The following is a 16560-nucleotide window of genomic DNA, read 5'->3' as shown; positions in this document are numbered from 1 at the left end:
TCCCTAAAAATGTATGCTAATGTCAGTAGTGGAAAAAAAATAAATTCAACAGAGCACTTACTTTTGTTCATGTTTTTGTCTTGTTTTAATCGCCAAAACTTGCATATCTCTTTAGATGATACATCTTTTATTAACTATTACATTTAATATTCAGTAGTATTCTTTATTATTTTTTGTTATTTATTTTTCCGTAGAAGTGTTCATTTATAATTAGGGAACGATTGATTGCCGAATATCCCACTAAAATTAACTCGTTGCATTTAAGTTTCAAAAGCCTTTGAATTACAAAATTGTTACTAATGGAGAATTTTGTATTAAAATTATGTAAAAATGGGATTTTCTTTAGCCCAGAAGTCATTTTCATTCTCCAAAGGACCAAAACACTCTCTCGCTTATGCTGGCTGGGCAAGGGACGGTTGTCGGTGGATTGTAACAGGGGGCGGAAAGGAGGAGCAGATCTGTAAGGGGAGAGAGAGAGAGAGGACATAATTAGGTGCGAGGATTTAAAGCCTTTGATACAACTTGCAATTTTTCTGAGGTGGCACTAATTAATTGGTTGGCCGTGAAAGAGGGATTCACACATCCTTGAAATGTAGATACATGCTTGTAATAAATATCATATAAAATTTTATGAAACTAAATTAAAGATAATTACATAATATATAACAAAACATTACAAACTAATTAAAAGAAGAATTTTCATAAAAGATATTTCTACCTAATATTTATTGGCTTTAATAATTGACAGGCCTGCTTAACGTGACCTTGGTTCTTTTAAAAAAGAAAAAAAGAAAAAATCACCACGTACGACAAAAGACAATCTCAATTGCTTGAAGTAGGACAGCTGGTAGATGCTTGCTCTTGCTCTTGCTCTTGCGCTCTCTCTCTTTTTTAAGTTTGTGGCTCCTCTTCATCCATTGTATCACAAATGGTGTGGCCCCTTGTCTCCGGCAGAAATGTGACGAATAACCCGCATAACCCAATCGTCACCCCAAACACCCCATATGACAGCAATCCTGAATTATTCCTTCCAGCTGCGACCAAAACAGGGCTGAACACCCCACCCAAAACCAACGCCTGCCTCACCATAGACATGGCCGAGTTCCTCACGCACGTCGGAAACAACTCTATCGTGTAAATCAGCAGCACGTTAAACGCAGTGCACGCACTGAAGAATGATATCATCTCCAACCCAATCTGGAACCCTTTCCACCACCAACACCACGAAGACGTCATCATCTTGTCTCCCTGTCCCTGTCCATTATTATTATTATTATAATCATCATCGCTGCTCCTCATGACCACTACCAAGAACGAGCACATCACGCTACACATGCCGCTCAACGTGGTGAACCCTAATAGGGAGCCTTTCCTGTTCAGTCTCCCTACTAATAAGAATGTGACCAGCGACGCAGGCAGCTCTGACAGGGCGTTAAATGTAGTGCTCAGGTACAGATTCAAAGCCAAGCTTCCCACCCCCAGCGGCATCCCATAGTACACCATCCCGATCCCAAAACCAATCACCATAACTGCCAACAATCGTTTCAAAGCCCAACTTTTCTCCAGCAGCATCTTCATGGCCGAATACAAGTAGACGCCGCCAACCACCACCACGACGTCGTCCTTGTCCTTGGCCTTGTCCTTGTCCTTGCATGATTCCTCTTCTACTACTTGAACTTGTTCAATATCATCATCATCATCATCAATGGACGTCGTCATGCTACTACGTTTTGCAGGGGTTGCAAGAGTCTTAAGCGTGGCGAGGAATTCTTGTTTACGTCCTCGGAGGAAGAGCCATCTGGGAGACTCGAGGGCTAAGAAATGAAATAAGACACAGTAGAAGATTGCCGGAACACATGTCCACAGATACAGTAACCTCCATGAAGAGCCCCTATTGAAGTAAGCGATGGCTGGTAAGGATAGAAAGCCAAGGGTGAAGCAAATGAAGCCAATAATACCGACCTGGGGTCGCCAGCGTTTCCCGACGAGCTCCGTGGATAAGACGAGAGCGCAGGTTCCAATGGTGGAACGGCCAAAGCCGCTAACAAATCTGAGGGCTGAGTAGATCCAGATGTTGGTGGAGAAGAACACTGTGGAGAGGCCAGCAAGTGACATGAGGAGGCAGGATAGGAGTAGCATGTTCTTGCGACCCAGTGATGAGGAGTCTGCAAGTGTGGCCAGGATGAATCCACCGGCAAGGCAACCCATGAAGAATGATGACGCCGGCAGCCCTGTCAATATCGAACCGGCACACTCCAATGACCACTCTGAGATTATGGAGGTGTCGATGGGCATATCCCAAGCCCATGAATTCCTCGGAAGTTGGCAGATCATCATCATCGTGTCACCACCACCAGTAGTAGTAGTAAGGTGCCATGTCGGTTGGGCATCCGTGAACACACTGACGAAGGTCTGTTGTGCGTCAAAGACCCACGCGACTGATACGAGGGCAGCCTGAAAGAACTGAGCCCACCCGAAATCTCCTAGACACTGTTCTATAGTCTCATCCAAGGTGGAGGAGGAGGATGAGGGGGGTATGTATTTCTCATCACCCTCTACCCTCCTAATACCACTCGGAGTTTCTGACTCGGTTCGTGATAGAATTAGGGGAGTTGGATCAGCCATCTCTCTCTCTCTCTCTCAACTACACTCTTTCCTTTGCTTTGCTTGCGTCCCTCTCTTTTGTTACCCTCCTCTCTAAATACTGAAAACAGACACAGACAGACAGCGCATGATCACAACTAGAGGTCTCTAACTTATCATATAACAGTAATGCTGCAGGCCCCAAAACCATATAACAGCAATACTACAGGCCCCAAAACAATGACCGAATGAATGACCAAACACCTACTAGACTGCCACCTAAGAAGAGTGGATCCCACAACTAAACAACTCTGATTTATTTCCCTCTCAAGAAACTTTTGACAAAATGTTAGAGATCTTAAAAATTTTATCAAAAATTTTATTAAATGTCTTTTATCAAAAATTTTATTAAATGTCTTATATGATGTAGATATTGTGTGGGTCCCACACTCATATGAGACATTTGTTAAAATTTTGATAGAATATTTAGTATCTCTAACATCAATTAACTTTTGAAAAAAAAAAATAAAAATTAAAAATTAAAAAAAAAAAAAGAAGAAGAAGAGGAGAAAGAGCTGCCAAAACCCCCTCAACTCATTTCAGTGCATTGAAAGTAGAATAATCATCACCGAAGAAAAGGAAAAATCATCACCGGTGGCGACCATCTTCCCCAACAACTCCGACGACTCCCTCAACCCTGCTTCCTCTTTTCTTTCTTCTTCTAGATCTAGAAAAAAACAGAGGGAGAGGACTACACTCGCCCCTTTGGCGTCACTCTCTCTCTCTCTATATCTCTCTCTCTCTCTCAGTGTCTATATATATATATATATATATATGTATATATTTATAAATCAAAACAAACAAATACATAAATAAGCAATATATGAAACAAAACATGAAATCATGGTTTAATTTTTGTGGAATTATTATGATTCTAATTCCTAAGCATGAAACAGAGCATAGAATAATGTGGGTTTCTTTACTTGATTTGTCCAAGTTCCGGTGAGGAAATAGTTCTCCAAATATTGATCTTTGTTGATGTTGTTATGATACTCAAATTATATACAATAAATTCATTTGTTCCATATATTTCACAGCATAAATGATGTTTATTTTGTTCAATCCCATAAACGATATTTACTTCTGAAAAATGTGTTTGAATAATGAAAGTTAAATACACAAAGAAGTGGGTTTAAATGAGAGAAGTTAGAGAGAGAATGAAATATTCTATTGGAGTTTGCTAGAGGTGGCTAGAATTGAAAAGCAGTATCGCTTATATGAATTCGAAATGGTTAATTTGAAAACTTTTTCTCTAATAGCAAAGTTGGGTGTGGTTTCTTCTAGATCTAGAAGAAGCAGTAGAAGAATGAAAGAAAGAAAGAAGAGGAAGACAAAGAAGGGAGGGGGTGGCGGCTTGCCAAAGCTGGTGGAGAGGTGGCCGGCTATGGAGGGCCGTGTGGAACAGATTGCCTCGTGTGTTTTTTTTTTTTTCGTTCGAGAATTTTCCCCAAAACGACACGTTTGGGCATTACAAAACCACTTTCCCAACTTGGGCCTGGTGAGAGATGGCGAGTTGTTTAGCGTGGGACCCATTTTTTTAAGGTGGCAGTCCACGTAACTCTTTGGTCATCCATTCGGTCATTATTTTGGCACCAAGAATCCTTTTAGAGTGAAATTTTTTTAAAATTTTTTAGAGTGTTACATTGGTTGAGAATTTCTTAAGATGTGACTTGTCAGTAAATCTCAACCACACAATGTAACACTCTAAGATATTTTAGAGAAAAACTACTTTAGAGAATCCTTGCTCTTGTTTTGGGACCTGTGGCATTACTGATCGTCATATAATAATATCATTTTCTTATAATATAAGAGAAATATTGGGATCATAAATTTTTTTTATGAAAATTATCATGAAAAATTTAAAACTCTTAAATTATCTTGATTAGTATATAATATTTTATTTAAAATATAATTTAAAAATTACAAATCTTTCATAATTATTTTTATAAATTTTTTTTTATAATACTTAACATTACTGATAATATAATGATATCAAGTCAGAGGCTTTAGTCTGTGACGACAATAGATCGATATTGAATAAAGCACAACCAAAAAATAAAATTTAAAGTTTTAACATCCGAGCTAAAACCATCCATCCGAACATAGAATAGCTTAACAAAAATGCTTTGGAACCCCAATTTTGAAGGATCCCCAGTGACTCCAGTGATGTGACAACATGTGATTGGCTGAAATTTTATTTTATTTTTTTTTTTTTATTTTTTTTTTTTTTTTACTCTCCCTTGGTCCACAGCCCCCCACGTGGAGGTGGGGGGTGCTGGGGGTGCCCCGTACTGCGGGTGCCAATCAATGCTCATAGCTTAAATATCCGTGTTAATTAACTAAATTATTAAAAAAAAACAAAAACTATCCAACCGAAAATAGATTATTACGAAAAAACAAAAACTATCCAACTGAAAATAGACTTAAACATCAGTGTCAATGAACTTAATTATTACAAAAAAAACAAAAACCACCCAACGGATCATAGATCAACTCATTTATCAATTCTCTAGGGGACCTGCAGAATTGGTTAATGATACTCTTAATCTCGTCAATTATCAAATAAAATAGACGATTTAAATCATTAAATTTGAATCTGTGATGGATTTTAAAGACTCAAACAAAATCTTTCAATTTAGATTTTAGACAAGAGAGGATCCTCCACCAAAAAATAAAAGTATTTTTCCACTATATTAGGGGTGAGCAGTGGATATACTCATCCGTCCAAACCGAATCGATCTGTCGCATTTTGGACGGATGCGTGATGACGAGTGGACGGTTGCGATTGATTTTTTTCTAATTTGCCTAGTTTTGGACAGATGGTGGGTTTAAGGTTCCTTTGGCCCTAATCGAGGCGTCAAATCACAAGTATCCCTAATATTTTATAAGATTTTGTATTTTCAATTTATTTAGATATTTTATTTGTATTTTCAATTAAAAAAGAGTTTAAATATTATGTTAAATATATTCAATTGAAAAAGAGCTTTCAACTTGAATATATTTTTTGAATTGAAAAAAAATTAATGTATTATTCATCTATATATTTTTTTTTAATTTTTAAATCTAACTCTAAAAATAATGATTTTTGTTTTGGAAAAAAAACAGATATGGATGTAATAATACAGAGGTATACAATCTCTACTACTACTCGGTTCATGGTTTTGGTGGTTTGAATTATTTTTATATTTTAAGAATCCCAAATTGTAATACGTTATGTAGATAAGATATGCTGTGAATGTAATATGTGGATGAGACATTCAATGATTACAATATTCTAAAATTTTGAACTTTTTTTTTTTGGATGAGACATCCAATGATTGTAATACTTTTTTAAGTCATTGACTATAATATATTTTTATTTAGGGGTTGTTTGGGGTGTCTTAAATAAGTGCACTTTTTATCTTTTTAGACTAAAAAATTAAGGAAAAAAACATGGATGTTTGGGTTAATTTTTTGACTTTTTATGAAAAAGTGAGTATTAAAAAATTATATAAATTAATGTGTAGGAAAAAATTGGGATTGAGAGTTGTGCAGCCGTAATTTTTAACTTTGATGAATAGTGATAACTTTTTAACTTTTTGAGTAACTTTTTAACTTTTTGGCTTTTTATGAACTTGCCAAACTTGGCCTTATTTATAGGAAGTGCACAAGTTGAATTATATTAAAAGTTTATAAAATTTTAAACTGCCAAACCTATTCACGTCTTTTCGCTAATCTGCAATCCGCTCAATCCACATCCGCCGGACTGGCGGACAAATGCGGATTGATTTTCTCTAATCCGCTAATCTAGTGAACGGATAGCAGATTAGAAGTGTCATGGCCGCAATCGATCCGCACCCATCCCTACCCTATACAACGAAAATGCAACTTTTTAACGATTTCTATCAGTTTGGTTCTCCCATCTCGTGTTGCTTTAACATTTGGACCAACCTGGATAAAAAATGATGACCCTATAACTTGATTAATTATGTATTAGTTTTGGAGTAGTATATGATATTATGCATCTTATATTTTAAATTAGTTATGTAATATATATTGACTCAAAAGGTCTAACACATAGGGGTAATAGGAGTTACACTTTATAAGGAGTCGAAACCTCATAGGTCACTATTAGGTGGTGTTTGTTTTGAGGGATTGAGGGGTGGGATTAGACTATTAGTCTATCTGAACTAATAGTTTATTATTTAGTTCAAAATTTTTGCACCAGACTATTAGTCCTAAATCCATTGGACTATTGTGTCTCATAGGGGGTGGGACACAAATGGAGAGATAAGGGGGGAGGCTCTATATACACACCATAAGTTGTCTCAAGGCAAACCATTTCTAAACACACACCAAAAATAATTTGAAAAATAAATATTGTTCTCATCACACACCACAAATTTATATATTTATCCATACTCACACAACAACCCCAACAATATACACACAAAGTTCCATCTTTGCCTCCACATAGCCACACACCCCACACCCACGATATTCATCTCCCCCTCCATTCTCTATTCAAACTGGTGAACACCATTGCTGAAAATACGTGTCGTCTGTGGTGTTGCTCAACACAGCTGGAACTTTACATTGGAGATTTAGTAGGTGAGTTATTATTTATTTTAGGGTTTTATGCACTTATCTCCATTGCTGAAAACACAACATTACTGCATTCCACGGAGCATCCGTTCTGAAAAAAAAAAAAAAAAACAAAAAAATAAATTGTAAATGTTCGGTAGTACAGAGTCGAATTAAATGAAATTGCTCGATTTTTGTTAACCGAATATAAGAATAAAGTTCGACTGTAGTACGTTGAACACGTTGTTCGACCGTAGTATGTTGAACAAAGGTATTTTGTTCGACGGTAGTATGTTGAACAAAGGCATTTTGTTCGACCGTAATATGTTGAACAAAGACATGTTGTTCGACGGTAGTATGTTGAACAAAGCCATTTTGTTCGACCGTAATATGTTGAACAAAGACATGTTGTTCGACGGTAGTATGTTGAACAAAGCCATTTTGTTCGACCGTAGTATGTTGAACAAAGGCATTTTGTTCGACCGTAGTATGTTGAACAATGATATAATATCCACCTCTGGTTACCCGAACTGTACCAACTATTTACCACTCAACAAGTAACGAAAACGAAAACAAAAACAACAAAAAAATAACCTCTTCCTTGCTCCATTGTTGCCAATCAAAGTTGCCAGATGCATCCTTCATTGAATCTATTCAAAATCTTCAATAATACTATATTTTTGATTATTTGTTGAAGAGTTTTTGGTTTTGATTTTAAGGTTTTTGTATTCTTGACAAAAAAGATATGTAACGAACAAGTTTGAAATTGATGATTTATATTATATTCATTCTTGTCCTTTATGGTAAATACACAAATGGTGTGTAACATAACTTGTCCTCTATAGTCATTTCACTTAAGGTTAAAATTGTAATAAAAAAAAATTAATTAATGGTTTGCCTGGAGAGAAAAGATGGTATATGGGATTAGGTGGTGGAATGACCATTTTGACCCCTTACTATTTAATTATGTATTATATTTAGTAAAATTCAATAAAATTTAAATGTCTCAATTTAAAAATAAAATAATTTTATTTAATTTTTATTGATGTTTTATTCATTTAATTTTTTAAAATAATTTTTTATAGATATTTTATTGATGTTTTCTTTTAAAATTTTGTTTATATTTTATTTAATTTCATTATTTAAATTTTAATAGATGTTTTATTTAATTTCATTATTTAATTATTATTATTTTTTTAAAATAAATTTATTTAAAATTTTAATTAAAAATGTGTTTGAATAATGAAAGTTAAATACACAAAGAAGTGGGTTTAATTGAGAGAAGTTAGAGAGAGAATGAAATATTCTATTGGAGTTTCCTAGAGGTGGCTAGAATTGAAAAGCAGTATTGCTTGTATGGATTGGAAATGGTTAATTTGAAACCTTTTTCTCTAATAGCAAAGTTGGGTGTGGTTTCTTCTAGATCTAGAAGAAGCAGAAGAAGAATGAAAGAAAGAAAGAAGAGGAAGACACAGAATTGAGGGGTTGGCGGTTTGCCAAAGCTGGTGGAGAGGTGGCCGGCTATGGAGGAGCGTGAGGAATAGATTGCCTTTGTGTTTTTTTTTTGTTTTTTTGTTCGAGAATTTTCCCCAAAACGACACGTTTTGGGCATTACAAAACCACTTTCCGAACTTGTGCCTGGTGAGAGATGGTGAGTTGTTTAGCGTGGGACCCATTTTTTTAAGCTGGCAGTCCACGTAGATCTTTGGTCATTCATTCGGTCATTGTTTTGGGACCTGCAGCATTACTGATCATCATACAATAATATCATTTTCTTATAATATAAGAGAAATATTAGGGATTATAATTTTTTTTTATGAAAATGATAATGAAAAATTTATAATTCTTAAATTATCTTGATTAATGTATAATATTTTATTCTAAATATAATGTAAAGATCATAAATCTTTTATGATTATTTTTATAAAAGACTTCTCATAATATCTAACATTACTGATAATATAATGATATTAAGTCAGGGGCTTTAGTCTGTGACGACAATAGATCGGTATTGAATAAAGCACAACCAAAAAATAAAATTTAAAGTTTAAACATTCGAGCTAAAACCATCCATCCGAACATAGAATAGCTTAAACATCCGTGTTAATTAACTTAATTATTAAAAAAAACAAAAACTATCCAACTGAAAATAGATTATTACGAAAAAACAAAAACTATCCAACTGAAAATAGATTGACTTAAACATCAGTGTCAATGAACTTAATTATTACAAAAAAACAAAAACCACCCAACGGATCATAGATCAACTTATTTATCAATTCTAGGGACCTGCAGAATTGGTTAATGATACTCTTAATCTCGTAAATTATCTAACAAAATAGAGGATTCAAATCATTAAATTTGAATCTGTGATGGATTTCAAAGACTCAAACAAAAATCTTTTAATTTAGATTTTAGACAAGAGAGGATCCTCCACCAAAAAATAAAAGTATTTTCTCACTATACTAGGGGTGAGCAGTGCATATACTGATCTGTCCAAACCGAATCGATCGGTCGCATTTTGAACGGATGCGTGACGACGAGCGGACGGTTGCGATTGATTTTTTTCCAATCCGCCTAGTTTTGGACAGATGGTGGGTTTAAGATTCCTTTGGCCGTAACCGAAGCGCCAAATCACAAGTATCCCTAATATTTTATAAGATTTTGTATTTTCAATTTATTTAGATATTTTATTTGTATTTTCAATTAAAAAAGAGTTTAAATATTATGTTAAATATATTCAGTTGAAAAAGAGCTTTCAACTTGGATATATTTTTTGAATTGAAAAAAAATAAATGTATTATTTATTTATATATATTTTTTTTGTTTTTAAATCTAACTCTAAAAATAATGGTTTTAGTTTTGAAAAAAAACAGATATAGATGTAATAATACAGAGGTATACAATCTCTACTACTGTTCTGTTCATGGTTTTGGTGGTTTGAATTATTTTTATATTTTAAGAACCACAAATTGTAATACTTTATGTAGATGAGACATGCTGTGATTGTAATATGTGGATGAGACATTCAGTGATTATAATATTCTAAAGTTTTAAACTTTTTTTTTTTGGATGAGACATCTAATGATTGTAATACGTTTTTAAGTCATTAACTATAATATATTTTTATTTAGGGATTGTTTGGAGTGTCCTAAATTAGTGCACTTTTTATCTTTTTGGACTAAAAAATTGAGGAAAAAAATATGGATATTTGGGTTAATTTTTTTGACTTTTTATGAAAAAATGTGTATTAAAAAATTGTATAAATCAGTGTGTAGGAAAAAATTGGAATTTAGAGTTGTGCAGCCGTAATTTTTAACTTTTGGTGAATAGTGATAACTTTTTAACTTTTTGAGTAACCTTTTAACTTTTTGGCTTTTTATGAACTTGCCAAACTTAGCCTTATTTATAGGAAGTGCACAAGTTGAATTATATTAAAAATTTATAAAATTTTAAACCACCAAACCTATTCACGTCTTTCCGCTAATCTGTCAATCCGCTTAATCCATATCTGCCGAATTAACGTATAAATACAAATTAATTTTCTCTAATCTGCCAATCTGGTGAACGAATAGCAGATTAGAGGTTTCGTGGCCGCAATCGTTTCGCACCCACCCCTTCCCGATACAACTAAAATGCAACTTTTTAACTATTTCTATCAGTTTGGTTCTCCCATCTCGTGTTGCTTTGACATTTGGACCAACCTCGATAAAAAATGATGACCCTATAACTTGATTAATTATGTATTAGTTTTGGAGTTGTATATGATATTATACATCTTATATTTTAAATTAGTTATGTAATATATATTGACTCAAAAGGCCCACCACATAAGGGTAATAGGAGTTAAACCTTAGAAGGTGTCGAAACCTCATAGGTCACTATTAGGTAGTGTTTGTTTTGAGGAATTGAGGGGTGGGATTAGACTATTAGTCTATCTGGACTAATAGTTTGTTATTTGGTTCAAAATTTTTGCACCGGACTAGTAGTCCTAAATCTATTGGCCTATTCCATCCCATGGAGGGTGAGACACAAATGGAGGGATAAGAGAATATGGAATTAAGTGGTGGAATGACCATTTTGACCCCTTATTATTTAATTATGTATTATATTTAGTAAAATTCAATAAAATTTAAATGTCTCAATTTAAAAATAAAATAATTTTATTTAATTTTTATTGATGTTTTATTTATTTAATTTTTTAAAATAATTTTTTATAGATATTTTATTGATGTTTTCTTTTAAAATTTTGTTTATATTTTATTTAATTTCATTATTTAAATTTTAATAGATGTTTTATGTAATTTCATTATTTAATTATTATTATTTTTTTAAAATAAATTTATTTAAAATTTTAATTAAAAAAATAACATATATTTTTATTGATATTTTATTTTTTTAATTTTTTAAAAATAAATTTATTTAATTGTGTAAAAAATAAAATAAAATAAATTTTTATTTAATCTAGTTAAAAATAATTAAAATATTAAAAATATATTTAATAATGCTATTACTTAGTAAATATTTGAAAATGGTAAAATAGTCATTTGAACATTTATCATTCTCTATAATATTCCAAACAAACATTGGATTCATATCTTATCCAACCAAATAGTCATTTTCTGACATCTAATCACATGACTAAACAAATCCGGGAACATTGTATCCCATGACTAACAGTTCAATGAATTCCAATCCCCCCTTATCCAGTCCGTTTAAACAAACATACTCTTAAGGGATTGTTATATAACAGAACTATTCAACCATGTAACGGTAAGTCACAAACTCGCATACAAGTGGAAATTCAAACTCACACTCTTAATACTGGATATAATTCATACAAATCTGAAGGATTCATCCTACCAACTAACTCACATTTGTAAGATGGTGAAGAGATAAAAAATAACCTACTTAGTGAGCCTTTTTCATTGGCTAAATGTGCAATGTAGACAATGTTGTATAATAGTTTGAAAGTTTTTAATATTTTTTCCATTAAATTAATGTTAAGATGTCGAATTCCGCCTAACTTATAGGAAAATGCTATAGGTATGAAAGGAATATTTTATGGGGTTTGATTTTTTTGTTTTTTTCATCTTGGCCATTTTAGTTTGGGAGAATATGTTCGACTTGGTAGGCCCATTTTTAGAATCGATTTTAGTAATTTGAATCATTTACTTTTTAAATTTGTTAAATAAAATATTTATAAAAAAACTTAAGATGGCTGGATATCGATAATTATATATTTAAATTATATTTGTCTTATAAAAAATAAATGACTATTCTTAAAATTATATTTTTTGTCAATTTTTTTTAAAATAAAAATGATTCAAATATACAGTTGTCGATATCTAATCATTTTAATTTTTTATATGAATATTCTACTCAACGAGTTCTTGAAAGTGAACGATTTAAATCATCAAAATTGATGTGAAAATAACCCTCCCAAGTCTAAATACTATTTTAAGTTGAGATGGCAATTTAAAAAAAAAAATATTAAATCTTTTTTTATATCACGTAAATATTTCGCCAACACTTTTTACTAGGGGTGCAACTTGGGCGGGCTCAACCCGAGCAACCCGAGCTCAGCCCGAATTTTTTTAAGGCTTGGGCAAAATATTTTCAAATTCAGTACGGGCTTGGGCAAAAATTCAAAAGTCCGAATTAAATTTGGGCTGGTTTGGGCAAAGACGTCAAACAACCCGAGCAACCCGAAACCCGAATTATATATATAAATATATAAAAATATTAAATATACATATACATTATTAGCCATTACATGATATTAAAGTAATTTATATTATTAAATCATATCGAATATATATATTATATATACAAATAACATAAAATCTTACTTTTTTTTTTCTTTTTTTTTTCACTTATAAATTGTAAGGACTATTATAGTGGCATCTCTCTTATATTATATAAATTATTTATTTTGATGGTATTAATGATTTTCTATAAATAAAAAAAATTATAAATAGAGTCAAATTTTAATAATTTAATAATGTAGCTGCAAAAAAAAAAAATTAAAATTCATTTACAAAGGCAATTCGGGTTTAAATAGGATCGGGCTAGGGCAAACATCCTCGGGTTACAATTCGGTCTTGGGCGGGCTTGGGCAGATTTTAGCACAACTTAAACTGGGCTTGAATAACCTTCCAACCCGATCGAACCCGCCCGAGTTGCACCCTTACTTTTTACCTCATATGATGACTTTTCAGGTGACATAATGGATTTCGCCATTTATTAAATTTATTAAATGTGATTCATCTTATATATATACATGGCATTTATTTAATGAATACACAAAAGAAATTAAGTAAAATGGTGAACAACATATTTTGTTTGATCGGTGGTACTATATGTATTAATTAATATATATACTTGTATATTAATTAGTGTAATGTCACTATTATGGACCTTAACTATTATACAAATTATAAATATTCAATATTTTTAAAATTATATTACATGATTTATTAATATATACTAATTAATATATTAATTGATACATATAATATTATTCTGGTTCAATAAATGGCATTTCTCCGTAGGTATATAGATTGTCGTCCGACTTTTTTCTTTGCTATTAGATTACGCGTATTTGTCAATGTGGGTGCTCCACTGGTGTCAATGACAAAAAAGTGGATAATAACATACAAGTATAATTTATATATAGAATTTACATACAAAATATATGATATAACATTTTGTGATGATTTTATTTTAAATTAAAAATTTATTATTGTGACTTATAATTTTAAAAATACTAGTATTACATTATTTTTGTTTAATTTTTTAACAAAAAAACTTGTTGAAAAATTCAAGGTAAAAAATAGTATAAGGCATTAGATTCAGTAGATATTTTTTTATTGATGAGAGGTAACCTTTTGTGAAATAGTTTGGTGAGAAATCATTTTGTTAGTTTTGAAGAATATTTTATTTTCAATTTTACCCTTTAATTTATCTGTTGACTTTTTTTAACTATCTGTTCAAATTTATGTTTATCAGTTTAAATTTTTTTTAACCATATGTTCAAATTTTTCTTTTTATCTGTTCAAATTTTATTATCTGTTCAATTTTGCTATATGTTAAAATTCACCACATGATCTGTTAAATTTTTATACCTCTTTTCTCTCCTCTCTCACTCTCTCGCTCTAATATGTTAAAATTTTTTTATATGTTGAAATTTAATGCCTAATCCGTTGAAATTTTGTTATGTATTGAATTTTATCTGTTAAAAGCGAATGATCCGTTGAAATACAACAACTGTTTTTTTTTTTTTGGAACTAAGAAACGGGCAAGCCACTATCTGTTGCAATTATCATTAAAAAAAAAAAAAAAAAAGATGAAAGAGAAAACTACTGAACACCACCACCACCACCACCACAACCACCACACAGATCTACTCGTTTCAAACCCAAGGAACCTAAATAAAAAAAACAGATCAGATTCGAGAAAAAAAAGAAAAAGAAGTCATATCTCTGTCTAAGGGGTGCATCATGGCCTCCACGCACACCATGTTTTGCATTATGTTGGATATCTCGAGGGTGACATTGGCTGTAGATCCACTAGCACCCTATGTGATGTCGCAGAATGATAGGTTATGAATCACCATTCTCTACATCTTTTCGAACAGATTGTACACTCCATCTTCCATCTTCGGTGGGAAGAACTCAAACGAGAACACCACTTTGTCTCCTGTTTCAGCCTCTCTGATTTTCTCTAAAACCTTCATTTTCTCCTCAGTTCTTCGATGATCTACGTGAAATGCAACTCTGCCCGACTGGATCCAACACCAACGAGAGTGGAAGAATAAGAAGACCGGCGACGATGACCCCAAAGATCAAAGACTGACGACGATTTCAAGATTTGCAATCATCTTCTTCCTCAGATCGAAGACCGATGACAACGCCAAAATTCCCATAGCGTTCAGACTCGCCAACAGAAACTCGTACTTGATGGGCTCGCCGTTTGTGACCCAGCCGCCGACTTGCAATCTTCCATTATCAAATTTGAGAAGAGAGAGAGAGAGAAGACGATCTGGATCTCTGAGCAGGAGCAGCGACGGAGAAGGAGCAACGGCAGAAGAAAAGTGGTAAGAGAAAGTGAATAGATCGAGATGGAAAGAGTGGACTTGGTGACAGATTTGGAAAATGAAAGATGAAAAACATTATTAGGACTCGTTTGGGAACAGGCTAATTTAGTAATTTTTTGGTTATTTGATTAAAAAAGTAGGTAAAAAAAACTTGTATGTTTGAGATGACTTTTTGGCTAATTATGAAAAGATGTGCAAAAAGTAGAGAGAAAATAGAATCTTTGACTTTTTGGTATGAGTTGTTGGCTTTTTGGCTAATTTAGTAACTTTTTGACTAATTGGCTAAAATAGCCTCTTGCCAAACGAGGCCTTAGTGTGATTGGTTTGAGTTTTTTGGATTAAGCCTCCGTTTGGCAAGAGTTAAACGGGGCTTTTTTGGCTATTTTAGCCACAAAAGATGAAATAGACTATTTTAGTCAAAAAAACAAAATATCACATCAAACTCATAATCATTACATTCTTCTCTCACAAAAAAAGCCAAAAAAGCCAAAAAGCCAAAAAGCCCTTCCCAAACCAAACTTTTTAGCCCAGACTAAAATAGCCAAAAAAGTCAAAAAGCCAAAAAGTCAACCCACTTCCCAAACGGAGGCTAAGTATTCTGAAAATTGAATTTTTTGATTTTCGTATTTTTTTTTGTGTTTTTAGTGAATATTTTTAAAATTTTAAATATTTTTTTAAATTTTTTTAGATGTACCTTACTTAGATGTATATAAAAAGTAAAAATTTTGTAAAAAAATATTTTCAAAAATTAATAAATACATAAAAATATAAAAAAAATATACTGCATTCTCGTATTATCATTATTTTTTTTTATATTTTTTGTATTTAATGAATTTTTAAAAAGTTTTTTTCACAAATTGTTTTTACTTTTTAGGTATATTTATGTTAGGGATGTCTAAAAAGTAAAAAAAAAAATTCTTAAATTATTAAAAAAAATTCAAGAAAAACAAAAAAAATACAGAAAATAAGAAAGTAGAAATTTCTGAAAAGTATTTTTGAAAAAATGGAACCAAGCAATTGTGTACTTTTTTTCTAACCAATTCTTTAATCTATCAAAAAATTCTAACCATCATTCATTATATTTTTTCCAAGTCATTCATGTCTTTCTCGCCCTATAAATATTACATTCATAAAACGATGAAACTCATTATTTTTAAAATTTCTTTTTATGAAATAGTTTATATTTAAGGAAAATTTACCCATAAGTCATAGTTTCTGAAAAGTTGAACCATTTAATCCTAAAAGTTTTCTTATGC

The 16560-nt window shown here is 32.0% G+C and overlaps 1 protein-coding gene across 1 annotated transcript; it reads right to left on the bottom strand.

The window, feature by feature from the left end:
• Positions 1 to 604: 604 nt before the first annotated feature.
• Positions 605 to 2880, bottom strand: LOC114305813 (organic cation/carnitine transporter 3). The gene has a single exon (XM_082887549.1). The coding sequence runs from the start codon at positions 2623 to 2625 to the stop codon at positions 892 to 894; it is 1734 nt and encodes a 577-aa protein (XP_082743675.1). The 5' UTR covers positions 2626 to 2880; the 3' UTR covers positions 605 to 891.
• Positions 2881 to 16560: the final 13680 nt, after the last annotated feature.

Source organism: Camellia sinensis, chromosome 9, assembly GCF_055761805.1.
Source record: "Camellia sinensis isolate YWXY chromosome 9, ASM5576180v1, whole genome shotgun sequence".
Taxonomy (NCBI): domain Eukaryota; kingdom Viridiplantae; phylum Streptophyta; class Magnoliopsida; order Ericales; family Theaceae; genus Camellia; species Camellia sinensis.
This window is presented reverse-complemented; position numbering and strand designations above follow the sequence as displayed.

Bases quoted from the DNA above. Each gene is read 5' to 3' on its own strand.
- LOC114305813 (XM_082887549.1), bottom strand. From the start codon at position 2,625: ATGGCTGATCCAACTCCCCTAATTCTATCACGAACCGAGTCAGAAACT.